The sequence below is a fragment of the Myodes glareolus genome, chromosome 9 (assembly GCF_982192425.1).
Source record: "Myodes glareolus chromosome 9, mMyoGla1.1, whole genome shotgun sequence".
In the NCBI taxonomy this organism is placed as follows: Eukaryota; Metazoa; Chordata; class Mammalia; order Rodentia; family Cricetidae; genus Myodes; species Myodes glareolus.
In genome coordinates, this window is record NC_142034.1 from 25,358,448 (window position 1) to 25,371,171 (window position 12,724).

The 12,724-nt window shown below is 41.4% G+C and overlaps 1 protein-coding gene across 2 annotated transcripts in view; it reads right to left on the reverse strand.

The window, feature by feature from the left end:
• Socs7 (suppressor of cytokine signaling 7) overlaps window positions 1-12,724 on the reverse strand; it is a 39,100-nt gene that overhangs the window by 9,262 nt on the left and 17,114 nt on the right. For both annotated transcript variants that reach the window (XM_085695723.2, XM_048450643.3), the window contains one exon: window positions 10,061-10,189. In XM_085695723.2, the coding sequence (XP_085551849.1) occupies window positions 10,061-10,189 (129 nt within the window). The remainder of the gene's footprint in view (window positions 1-10,060; window positions 10,190-12,724) is intronic.

The window sequence follows — 12,724 nt, forward strand, 5'->3', positions numbered from 1 at the left end:
CTGTCTCGTTGACCCACCTATACTTCCTGCCTGGCCAATCAGCGTTTTATTAAAATACATGATTGACAGAATACAGACAATTCTCCCACACCATGCTGGGAATTGAACCCTGGTCCTCTGGAAGAGCAGTCAGTGCTCTTAACCACTGAGCCATCTCTCCAGCCCTGCACCTGCCTTTTCAGGCCAGACCAGGACAGCTCTGTCCCATCCTTCCCTCATTGTTCTCCTTTCTACCCCTGAAGCATCAGGCTGGTTACAGTGACAAAGAAGATGATTCTTCTGAAAGAACTAAGCCAGCTTGAGAATGTGAGCTCAAGTGCCTGCCAGGACCCATGGCAAAACCCCCACATGGATCAGCAAGCTCTGTGCTGGGAAAGTCCCATTCCCAGTCAGTACCATGGAACAGACACCCACCAAGAATGGCAGGACACGAAAACACGTTCAAATAAAATAATAATGTGCTGGTTTCCATAAATGAAGGAACATGGACAGTAAGAGAAGCAAACTGAAAACAAGGCTGAAAAAATACTAAATGAACTCTGTTTTTTGGTTTTTCAAGACGAGGTTTCTTTGTGTAGCCTTGGCTTTCCTGGAACTCACTCTATAGACCACCTGGACTCAGACTCAGAAATCCACTGACTCCCAGAGAGCTGGTACTAAAGGCTTTTGTCACCACACCCAGCTAGGAATTCTTTTCTTAGCCACAGTCCTATCCGAAGAAATACTGCAGTCAGGACTGGAGCAATGGCTTAGCAGTTAAGAGCTCTTCCAGAGGACCTGAATTCAATTCCCAGAAATCACAAGGTGGCTCACAACCATCTATAGTGGGATCTGATGTCCTCTTCCAGTTAAAAAAAAATACATCTTAAAAGGGAAAGAAATACTGCAGACACAACCAGTTAGAAAATAATAAAGGCCTGCCTTTAGCACCTGCTCCACCTAAGGAAAGGACCATGGTGGCTCTGCCACATGTAAAGGGAACCTTGGGAGAAATTTTTTCTTAGGTGGCTCCTCTGAGTACTTGCTCTCTGGTAAAGGGTATTCAAGACAGCCAGTGGTGATTTGTGACTAACCTTTGCTAGACACCTCACCCTGGACAGACCACGCTCCAAATCTAAAAGCCTTTAGTCTTCTTCCCCCATCCAGGTGGCTGATCTTTTTTTTCTTTTTAATTTAAATTTTATTGTTTAGTATGTGATGTGTGTGTCTCTATGGCCCCCACTCCTAGGAGGCCAGAAGGGGATATCAGATGCCCTGGAGCTAGAGGTGGAGTTGCATGCATTTGTGAGCCACTGGAAAGAGAAACCCCAGTCCTTTACAAGAACATTCTAGACTGCTCAGCCATCATTTCAGTCCCTTTCTTTAGGTTTTCTGTGTGTTTTTTGTTTGTTTGTTTTTTGAGATGAAGTATCACATAGTCCAGGTTGGGCTCCTACTACCTCTACCTTCCAAGTACTGGGAAGTAAGCAGGCAAGCAAGAAAGGAAAGAGGAAGGAAGTGAAGGAATGGAAAGGAAGAAAGGAGGGACAGGATAAATGGGAAATCATTAACATAAAACAGTCAATTTTACCAGGCGGTGGTGGCGCACGCCCTTAATCCCAGCACTCAGGAGGCAGAGGCAGATGGATCTCTGTGAGTTCAAGGCCAGCCTGGTCTACAAGAGCTAGTTCCAGGACTGGCTCCAAAGCAACACAGAGAAACCCTGTCTTGGAAAAGAAGAAAGAAAGAAAGAAAGAAAGAAAGAAAGAAAGGAAGGAAGGAAGGAAGGAAGGAAGGAAGGAAGGAAGGAAGGAAGGAAGGAAGGAAGGAAGGAAGGAAGATTGGTTTTTGATTGGTCTTTGAGTTTAAAGTGGAGGACAGCATGACCTACATAGTGAGACCCTGCCTCAAATCAAAATAAACAAACCAAAACTTAAAAAGAACACAGAATGATAGGCTGTAGTTACAGATATGGCAAGAGATTTATACAAAGAATGTACAAAGAGCCAGGAGATGGCTCAGGCCTTTACTTCTAGCATAGAGGGCAGAGGCTTGCAGGGGCAAAGGCAGGCAGAACTCTGTAAATTTGAGGACAGCCTGGTCTACAAAATGAGTTCCAGAACAGCCATAACTCTTACACAGAGAAACCCCATCTTGAAAAACAAAAAAATAGGGCTGGAGAGATGGCTCAGAGGTTAAAGGCATTGCCTGCTCTTCCAAAGGTCCTGAGTTCAATTCCCAGCAACCACATGGTGGCTCACAACCATCTGTAATGGGGTCTGGTGCCCTCTTCTGGTCTGCAGACATACACACAGACAGAATATTGTATACATAATAAATGAATAAATATTTTTAAAAAAGAAAAACAAAAAAATAAAGAAAAATGTATAAAGAACTCTTAATAACTCAAAAATAAAATATATATCCAGTTGAAAAATGAACAAAGTGGGGGTACTCAGTATAGTACAATGGTAGAGCACCTGCTTCGCATGAGCAAGGCCTTAGTTTGACACCTAGAACCCCAAAATAAATGAAGCTTAAAAGTATTGTGCCTATAGCTGTGATGGTGTGAACTGTCAACTTGAAATGGACCTCTGACCACGCCTGTGCAGGGTTATCTTGCTTACATCAATTGAGGAGGAAGGTCCACCCACTAATCTGTATAAATACAGAAAAGGAACTGAGCAGTAGCATGCATTTATTGCTCTCTCCTGGCTATGGATAAAATGCAACCAGCTGCTTTGAGCCTCTGCCACCGTGACTTTCCCACCATGACGGACTATATTATTGGACTCAGCTGTGAGTTAAAATAAACCCTTTCTCTGTGGAGAGATGGCTGAGCTGTTACATGCACCAGTTGCTCTTCCACAGATTCAACTGTCAGCACCCACATGGCAGCTCACAACCTTCTCTAACTCTAGTTTCAAGGGATCTGATGTCCTCTTCTTGCCTCCTTGGGTACCAGGCATACATGTGGTACACACACATACACACAGGCAAAACACCCATGTATATTGTGGTGGCTAGTCTTCTGTCAACACAAGCTAGAGTAATTATGAGAGAAGGGAACCTTAACTGGGAAAAGGCTTCCTTAAGATTGGGCTGTATAGGCAGACTATTTTGGCTGTAGGACATTTTCTCAATTAGTTGGGGAGGGGGCTCATTGTAGGTGGTGCCACTTTTGGGCTAAAGTTCTGGGTTCTGTAAAAAACAAGCTAATAAGCAGCCATGAGAAGGAACAAACCAGTAAGCACCACTCCTCCATGGCCTGAATCAGCTTCTACCTCCAGGTTCTCACCTGGTTTGAGTCCTGCCTTTGCTTCCCTCGATGGACTGTGACTCTTTTGCTCCCTGTGGTAGTTGGAATGCAACGAGCCCCCATAAGCTCATTGGGACTGGCAATATTAGGTCTGGCCTTGTTGGACTAGGTGTGGCTTTGTTGGAGGAAGTGTGTCGTGTCATTGCGGAGGTGGGCTTTGAGGTCTCTCATATGTTCAAGACACCACCCACTGTCTGAGATTACTTCCTGTGGCCTGTGAAAGATGTGGGACTCTCAGCTATCTCTCCAGCACCATGTATGACTGCATGCTGCCATGTCTCACCATGATAAAAATGAATGAATCTCTGAACTGTAAGCCAGCCAATTAAATATTTTCCTTATAAGAGTTGCTGTGGTCATCATGTCTCTTCACAGTAATAGAAATCCTAACTAAGACACTCCCCAAGTTCCTCTCCCCTTTTTTTTTTCCAGTGTAGGAATTTGCTCTGTAGCTTTTGATCATGATGTTTCATCACAGCAATAATAACCTAAGGCACACATAATATAAAAATAAAAATAAATAAATCTTTCAAAAAATAAACCCTTCTTCCCTTAAGTTGCTTTTTATTTTATATTATTTTTATTGTTATGTTATTTTAATTTTTTTTAAGACAGGGTCTCACTATATAGCCCTGGTTGGCCTAGAACTCACTTTTACTTATTATGTGCATGTATGTGTGCCTGCTTGAGTTTATGTGCACAAATGTACACACACCCATGGAACCCATAAAAGGGTACTGGATTCCCCCCACCACCAGCTGGAGTTACAGGCAGTTATGAGACGTCTGATATGAGTGTTGGGAAACAAGCGTGGGACCTCTGCAAGAGCAGTATGTATTCTTTTTAAAAAGATTTATTCATTTTTACTTTATGAGGATGAGTGTTCTGCCTACATGTATGTGCACTACATGCATGCCTGGCACGAGGAAGCAAGTAGAAGGAGCTGGATGCTTGGAAACTGGAATTAAAGACAGTTGTTAACCACCATGTGGGCGCTGGAAATGGAACATAGGTTCTCTGCTAAAGCAGCAAATGCTTTTAACCACTAAGTCCTATCTCTGGCTTCCCTTAGACTGCTTCAGAATATTTTATCACAGCAACAGGGAAAGAAACTAAGCCAGAAATTGGTACCAGGAGTGGGGTGGGGTCATTGCTGATAAACCTGGTTATACAGTCCTTAGGCCACTGAAACTGTTTTGTGGCTAGAATATAAAAGAGTTTGGAACAGTGTATTTAAAAAGCTCTTGAGTGCTGGAAGCTGAGCTTAACTGGCCATTCTCCTGGGAACTTGGGAGGCAAGAATACTGAAGAAATTTGGACAGTGGGGGCCCATTCATGAGGTTTCAGAGGAGAGCAAGAATTCTAACTGGGCTGGAGGCCATTAATGTACTGTTTTAGTCAAGAATGTGCCTTCATTCTGTTTATATCCTGAGAACCTGAGAAAAGTTGAAAGTTAATGGGCTAATTTGTTTGGCATAGGCCATTTCAACACAAGAGAGCATTCAGGCTAGTGCTGAGAAAGCAGCTGTAATTATAAAGAAATCGGCACCATGGCAGAGATATCTCCTATCTGTACTAACACAGCAGGAAAGGAATCCTGAGGGAAAACTTCACCCCTTGGAGGCCTATCTTGTGAAGACTCGGGTTCATTTAAGCTCATAGGCCCAGGAGCCCTTCAAAGTTGAAGTGTATAGCTTATTTGATTCTACAAGAACTCACAGCTAAGACTTTGTTGATGGGTCAGTAGGGTGGCTCAGTGCGTAAAAGTGCTTGAATCCAAGCATTATATTGCATTATATTAGATATTATAACATGACCATGAGCATGGTTAGCATTACCATTTTAACAGATTTATAATCACCTAGGAGATGGGCCTTGAGCATGCCTGTGTAGGATAATCTTGATTATTTTAACTGATGCAGGAAGACCCATTCAGGTAAACACTTAAACATATAAAATAAATAAATCTAAAGAAAAAATTAAAAAAACAAACCAAAAACATTTAAAACTAAAAGAGAGCCAGACAGTGATGGCACACACCTTTAATTCCAGCACTCAGAGATCAGCAGGCAGATCTCTGAGTTCTAGGCCAGCCTGGTCTACAGAGCGAGTTTCAGGATAGCCAGGACTGTTACACAGAGAAACTCTGCCTTGAAAAAAAAGAGAATCCCAGCAAAAATTCACAGACCTCGCTCAAAAGAACGGTACTCAACTTCATATGGAAAAGCAAAAAACCCAGGATAGCCAAAACAACCCTGTACAATAAAAGAATTTCTGGAGGCATCACAGTCCCTGACTTCAAACTCTATGACAGAGCTATAGTACTGAAAACAGCCTGGTATTGGCATAAAAAGACAGAAGGACCAATGGAACTGAATAGAAGACCTGGATATTAATCCACACACTTGCGAACACCTGATTTTTGACAAAGAAGCAAAAAATATCAATTGGAAAAAAAAAGCATATTTAACAAATAGTGCTGGCATAACTAGAAGAATAATATTGTGTAGAAGAATAAAATAGATCCATGTCTATCACCATGCACAAAACTCAAGTCCAAATGATCAAAGACCTCAACATAAAGCCAGCCACACCGAACCTCATAGAAGAGAAAGTGGGAAGTACACTTGAATGCCTTGGAATAAGAGACCACTTCCTAAATATAACCCCAGCAGCACAGACACTGAGAGAAACAATTAATAAATGGGAATTATTTATTCCTCCTGAAACTGAGAAGCTTCTGTAAAGCAAAGGACATGGTCAACAAGACAAAACGACAGCCTACAGAATGGGAAAAGATCTTCACCAACCCCACATCAGACAGAGATCTGATCTCCAAAATATACAAAGAACTCAAGAAATTGGTCATCAAAAGAGCAAACAATCCAATTAAAAAAAAATGGAATACAGACCTAAATAGAGAACTCTCAACAGAGGAATCTAAAATGGCTGAAAGACACTTAAGAAAATGTTCAACATTCTTAGTCATCAGAGAAATGCAAATAAAAACAACTGAGATTCCATCTAACACCTGTAAGAATGACCAAGATCAAAAACACTAATGACAACTTAAGCTGGAAAGGATGTGGGGTAAAGGAAACACTCCTGCATTGCTGGTGGGAGTGCAAGCTGGTACAGCTCCTTCGGCTATCAATATGGCAATTTCTCAGAAAATTAGTAAACAACCTTCCTCAAGACCCAGCAATACCACTTTTGAGTATATATCCAAAGGATGCTCAACTGTGCCACAAGGACATGTGCTCAACTATGTACTTAAGCAGCATTGTTTGTCATAACCAGAACCTGGAAACAACCTAAATGCTCCTCGACCAAAGAATGGATAAGGAAAATGTGGTACATTTACACAATGGAGTACTACACAGCAGTGAGGTAACCCAGACTCAGAAAGACAATTATCATATGTACTCACTCATAAGTGGTTTTTAAAAATAAAGAAAACCAGACTACAAATCACAATCCCAGAGAACCTAGACAACAATGAGGACCCTAAGAGAGACATACATGGATCTAATCTACATGGGAAATAGAAAAAGACAAGATCTCCTGAGTAAATTGGGAGCATGGGGACCTTGGGAGAGGCAGGGAGGGGAGCAGATAAAAATACAGAGCTCAATAAAAAATATATATATATATAAATAAGTAAAAAATAAACATATAAACAAGAAAAAAGGAGGAGGAGGAGGAGAAAGGAGAAGGAAGAAGATGAAGAAGACGAATAAGAAGAAAAAAAGTTTTTTTTTTTTTTTTTTGAGATAGAGTTTCTCAGTGTAATAACCCTAGCTGTCCTGGAACTAACTCTCTAAACCATTACAGGTTGGCCTCGAATTAAAGAGATTTGCCTGTCTCTGCCTCCCAAGTACTAGAATCAAAAGCATGTGCCACCACCACCCGGCATTAAAAAGAGATTTAAAACTGGGCATGGTGGTACATGCCTTTAATCCCAGCATTAGAGGCAGGGTAGCAGAGAAGTAAGTGGATCTCTGTAAATTCTAGGACAGTTGTAAAGACTAAGCTTTAGGGTTGGAGAGATGGTTCTGTGGTTAAGAGCACTGCTCTTCCAGAGGTCCTGAGTTCAATTCCTAGCAACCACATGGTGGCTCACAGCCATCTATAATGAGACCTGGCACCCCCTTCTGGCCTGCAGGCACACATGGAAGGAATGCTGTACACATAATAAATAAATAAATCTTAGAAGAAAAAAAAAGACTAAACTTTAGTGTATAGAGATAGAGATAGATACTGGTAATAGAAAAATGAAACACACACACTTATGATGCCCGGACTGGGGAGGTGGAGGCAGGAGGAATTCAAAGTCTGCCTCAGCAATATGGTCAGTTTGAGGCCAGTAAGGGCTATATGTCATTGCCTGGGTTGTGGGGGGAGGAGGGGCAAAAGAAAAACAAAAGGAAATCTTAACTAACAACAAAGAAGGAACTCAGGTAGAGTTATGGGAAAAGTTATGCAGTATCTGGCAGTGCTCAAGTTCTGCCTGAATGGTGTTCACCTTATACCTAGGAAAAGTGGTGGTATTGTTACCCTCCTCCACCATATGTCCAAACTGGATCAGTCAAGCCTTTGGATCTAATAATGATTTTTAAAGGAAATTGTAAACCATGGGATTACAATAGGTAAATCCCAGACAGAACGATATTTTACTTAAAAATATTTTTGAGGCAGGGTCTCATTCTATGGTGCTGAACTTGATACTTGCCTTGTCACAACAGGGCAAGCTTGTATGGCAGCTTTCAGCTATGATTCCAGCACTTAGGAGGCTAATGCGGAGGGATTATCACAAGTTCCAGAACTAGTCTGGGCTACAGATTGAGTACTGAGATCAGCTTCAGCTACATACTAGCATGGGATGCATGAGACACCATCATCCAAAGAAAACACACACACACAGACAGGAGACACCACCTCCCAAAGCAAGCAAACACACACAGAGACAGAAACAGACGGACAGACAAGAATGTGATTCCACCACAGAGTTTGCCCAGCTTGCCCTGCCCAAGACCGTGGTTTAGTTCACATCTTGAGTGCTAGGATTACAAGTACACCCACTATACTTAGTTTATGCTGTGCTGGGGACTGACTAGACAAGCATTCAACCAACCAAGCTAAATGCCCAGTCCCATTACCTATAATTTTAATAGAATAATTGATTAGCTAATTTTGAGGTGGTTAAAATTAAGGGATATTTACATTAGAAACTTGACCTATACTTAGTATATAACATGCACTCAATAAATAGTAGCAAATACTACAAACTCTAGCCCATGTACAATGTTAAAATCTCAGCTGCAATTTCTGAAGACAAAGCCCATTTGTGGGATAGAAAGAGGTGTACTGGTAGAGTCTAAGAGTCTACCAAGTCCCTCAACAGTCTGCAAGCAGAGATGCTTCAGAGTACTATGACATCTGGCTGAATCTGCCTACTTCACAACAAGCAGAGCCCACTCTTTCCCTGAAAATCACTTCTGTTTGGGGTTCTCCTACCTTTGTCTTCCTGCCACCCCTTCCTAAGGCCATGGGCTGCCGGAGGGCATCGGCTAGCTTACTTTTTATACTGAGTTACAAATAAATGTTAAATAAGTATCCATCATATCCACAAATGTTAAAAATTGCTAAGCAGAGTCAATACTAAAGAATTCTAGCATTTTCCTGCAACTGAGACAAACACATGAGTCCCGATAGTGTTGGCAGCACAGCAGCAAATACCAAATGAAGTGAGAATTAATACAGTTCACACCCTGTCGTGCCTTATTTAAATCACCAACATTATACAAACATCACTGTCACCTGGCCCGATCCTGTTCCTGATGTTCTGCCCAAGGCTCCCCAGCAACTCCTACATTTTAGAGCAATTTCTTGGCACCCTACTTAGGAAGCTAATTTGATTCAAAGTGAAAGCATGAAGCTCCCACTAAAGTTCTGTTTGTATCCTACAAATTCCTCACATTAATGTACTTGTTAGTATTCTTTACCCAGTGCTCAAAACCAATTTCCTCTAAACCATCCCTTCACCTTCTCTGACAGAGCCTAGGCAAGAGCCTTCTTGAGTGGGCTGGTTGACTACATGACCACACCAGTGAAGCCAAGAACAGGACAGCACTCCCAAATGGAGAGAAATCTTTGTCTTTAACAACAGTAGAGATGTCAATATACCAAATAAAAACAAAGTAACAACAACAGCCCCACTCATCACCAACTAGCACAGTATGGACAAATCTATAGCAGGCATCTTTTCCTAAACAACTGAGCCTGGACTCCTGGACTTCCCTGTCCCCAGGGAAGTGACATGGGAGTTCTCACTTTCTGTTTCACAGGAGTCAAGACACCTGTGACAGCAGCAAGGAGCCATCTCAGTGTCAAATAGTACAAGATGCCTGGGTTTCAGAGATGGGAGGAGTTTTCTTATTCATATGGTCAGAGAAGAAAAATCATTTTTCAGAACATTATAAGACCAATGTACAAGGGCTGGGGTTAGTCACTGGACTCTGCAGGAAAAGGGGTTCCTACAATAGACAGGTCAGAAAGTTTCAGGTGTGACCTATGTTTGGCAGCTGGGGCATTCTGGTTACTAGATCATTTCCAAGTTAGGTTTTATAATTAATATAACTAGCAGGAGGATCAGGCAAGAGGACCATATGTTTAAGACCAGGGCTACACAGAAAGTGTACACAATAAGGCCCTGTCTCAAAAAAGCAACAACAATAATAATTAATATAACCATAGCTTTACCTGGAACCCTGGATCTCAAGAAATAGAGAAATTTCCCATTCTTGGAGTGCATGATGGCTCTCTTAATGAACTCTACCACAGACTGACAGCGATCCTCAAACTTGGGATGGCACCATAAGCTGAAGGTTCCTGAAATGGAAGATTAAAGAGTAAATTTACAAACTTTTTTGGTGGGGTTTGGTAACACATCCTCGTCATCCCAGCACTCATGAGTCTAAGGTAGGTAGATTTGAATTAGAAGCCAGAGTGGACTATATAGAAAACTCTAAAAACAAAAACAACAACAAAAAACACCCAAACCAAATAAACCAAATAAAGAACCTCAAATGACCTAAGAGCCTGGTTTGAACATTTTAATCTTTTTTTTCTTTTCTTTTTTTTTTTTAAATTTTGAGACAGGGTTTCTCTGTTTAGCTCTGGCTGTCCTAGAACTCACTCTGTAGTCCAGGCTATTCTGGAACCGAAAGAGATCCACCTGCCTCTACCTCCCAAATGCTGGGGTTAAAGGCGTGAGCCACCACCACCTGGCCTAATAATTAAATTCTTAAATTTTTAAAAAATAATTTTGATAGGCCGGAGAGATGGCTCAGAGGTTAAGAGCACTGGCTGCACTTCCAAAGGTCCTGAGTTCAATTCCCAGCAACTACAAGGCGGCTCACAACCATCTGTAATAAGATACGGTGCCCTCTTCTGGCCTGCAGGGACATATGCAGGCAGACCACTGTATACTTAATAAATAAGTAAATCTTTAAAAATAGTAATTTTGAAAAATTCACTTTGCTGGTTATGATAGCATACACCTTGAATTCAAGCACTCAGGAGGCAGAGACAGGAGACTCTGTGAGTTTGAGGCCAGCCTGGTTTACAGAGTGAGTGCCAGGACAGCCAGGGCTACACAGAGACACCCTCTCTCGAAAAACAAAACAAACAAACAAAAATCTTAAAATACAAGGCCAGCAAGATGGCTTAGTGAATAAAGGTGCTTGCCACCAAAGATGACAACCTGAGTCTTCGCCCTAGAACCAACACAGTAGGAAGAAAGAACTGATTCTCTCCGGTTGTTCTGTCTATCATACATGTGTGATAGCTAGCGTGTTCACACATGCAACACACAAAATGCATAAATTAAAAACAATGTAAAAAAATTAAATTCAGAAAAGATTTTCTTTTTCATATGTAAACTATTCCTTACACGACACACTTCCCCTATTTATACTTCTAAATATCTAAGTACACTTATTATATAATGAGATGCACACAGACTATAAAGGATGTGAGAGGTAAGAACTGTAGTGAATGATCTAAGATCCAAGTCTGCAAATATGCATACCATTCCTTCTTCAAGTAGCCATTCTTACATAGCAGGAACAAAAAAAGTAAAGTCAGTCTTGCCTTTTTTTTTTAAACGGTTTATTATGTATACAATGTTCTGCCTGAATGTGTACCTGCAACCCAGAAGAGGGCACCAAATCTCATTACAGATGGTTGTGAACCACCATGTGGTTGCTGGGAATTGAACTCAGGACCTTTGGAAGAGCAGCCAGTGCTCTTAACCGCTGAGCCATCTCTCCAGCCACCTTTCCTTCTTGAGCTTCTAAAACCCAGTCCAGACACTAGCAAGTCCTCCTCCCCCCAACTCCAGAGTTTCAAAGGGAAAAGAGAATCTGAACTCCTATGACATAATACAAGGTTCCAAAAGAAAACACCCACAATAAGAACATAATTCGTGATAACTAATCGCTCCACGGAATTGCAGACTGGAGTCTCTGCATTACTCTTATGTATCACTGAAAATGATGAGGGCATGTCCAGCTACCAACAAGCACCAGAAACAAAGCTTCTTTCTAAAAACCCCACTATGTAAGAAAGGACCTTTAACCACAAAGTCAGTGGAGTAGTACTCAGGAGAGTGCTCACTTCCTCATCTATCATGAACCTAAAGATCAAGAATGCATCCACTATTCCCAGAGTCTAGCCAATCATCAGTCTAATAGTTTTAACAAAATATCTCATTCTAAAATAATTTATTTCATAACTGGTCTATCTGTCATTCTGTTTTTTTTTTAGAACAGCAGAAAAATAGGCAGTGATGGCTTCTTACCAAATCCCATTTCCAACACTTAGCTAATCCATCCATGGCTGCTGCTGCTTCTTTTTTTTAAAGGTTTATTTTTATTTTGTATGTGTGTTCCATGTATGTATGGGTACCCATGGATGCCAAAAGAAGTCATCAGATCCCCTAGAACTAGAGTTATAAACAGTTGTGGGCCACCTGTCTTGGATGCTGGGAACTGAATTCTGGGCCTCTAGAAGAGCAACAAGTGCTCTTAACCACTGAGCCACCTCTCCTAACCTAATTCATGGCTTCTTTTTTTTTGGGGGGGGGGCGGTTTCAAGATAGGGTTTTTCTCTGTGTTAACTTTGGGTATCCTGGAACTCACTCTGTAGACCAGGTTGACCTCAAACTCAAGAGATCCACCTGCCTCTGCCTCCCAAGTACTGATATTAAAACCATATGCTACTACCACCTCCTGGAAATTTATGACTTCTTAAACTTTTCTAAATATGATCTCTACCCCCCAACAAATTTCACATGCAACACAGGTATCTATGTACTTAAAACAATTATAAAGATAAAACATTTTTTTGAAAATCACAAAAGAT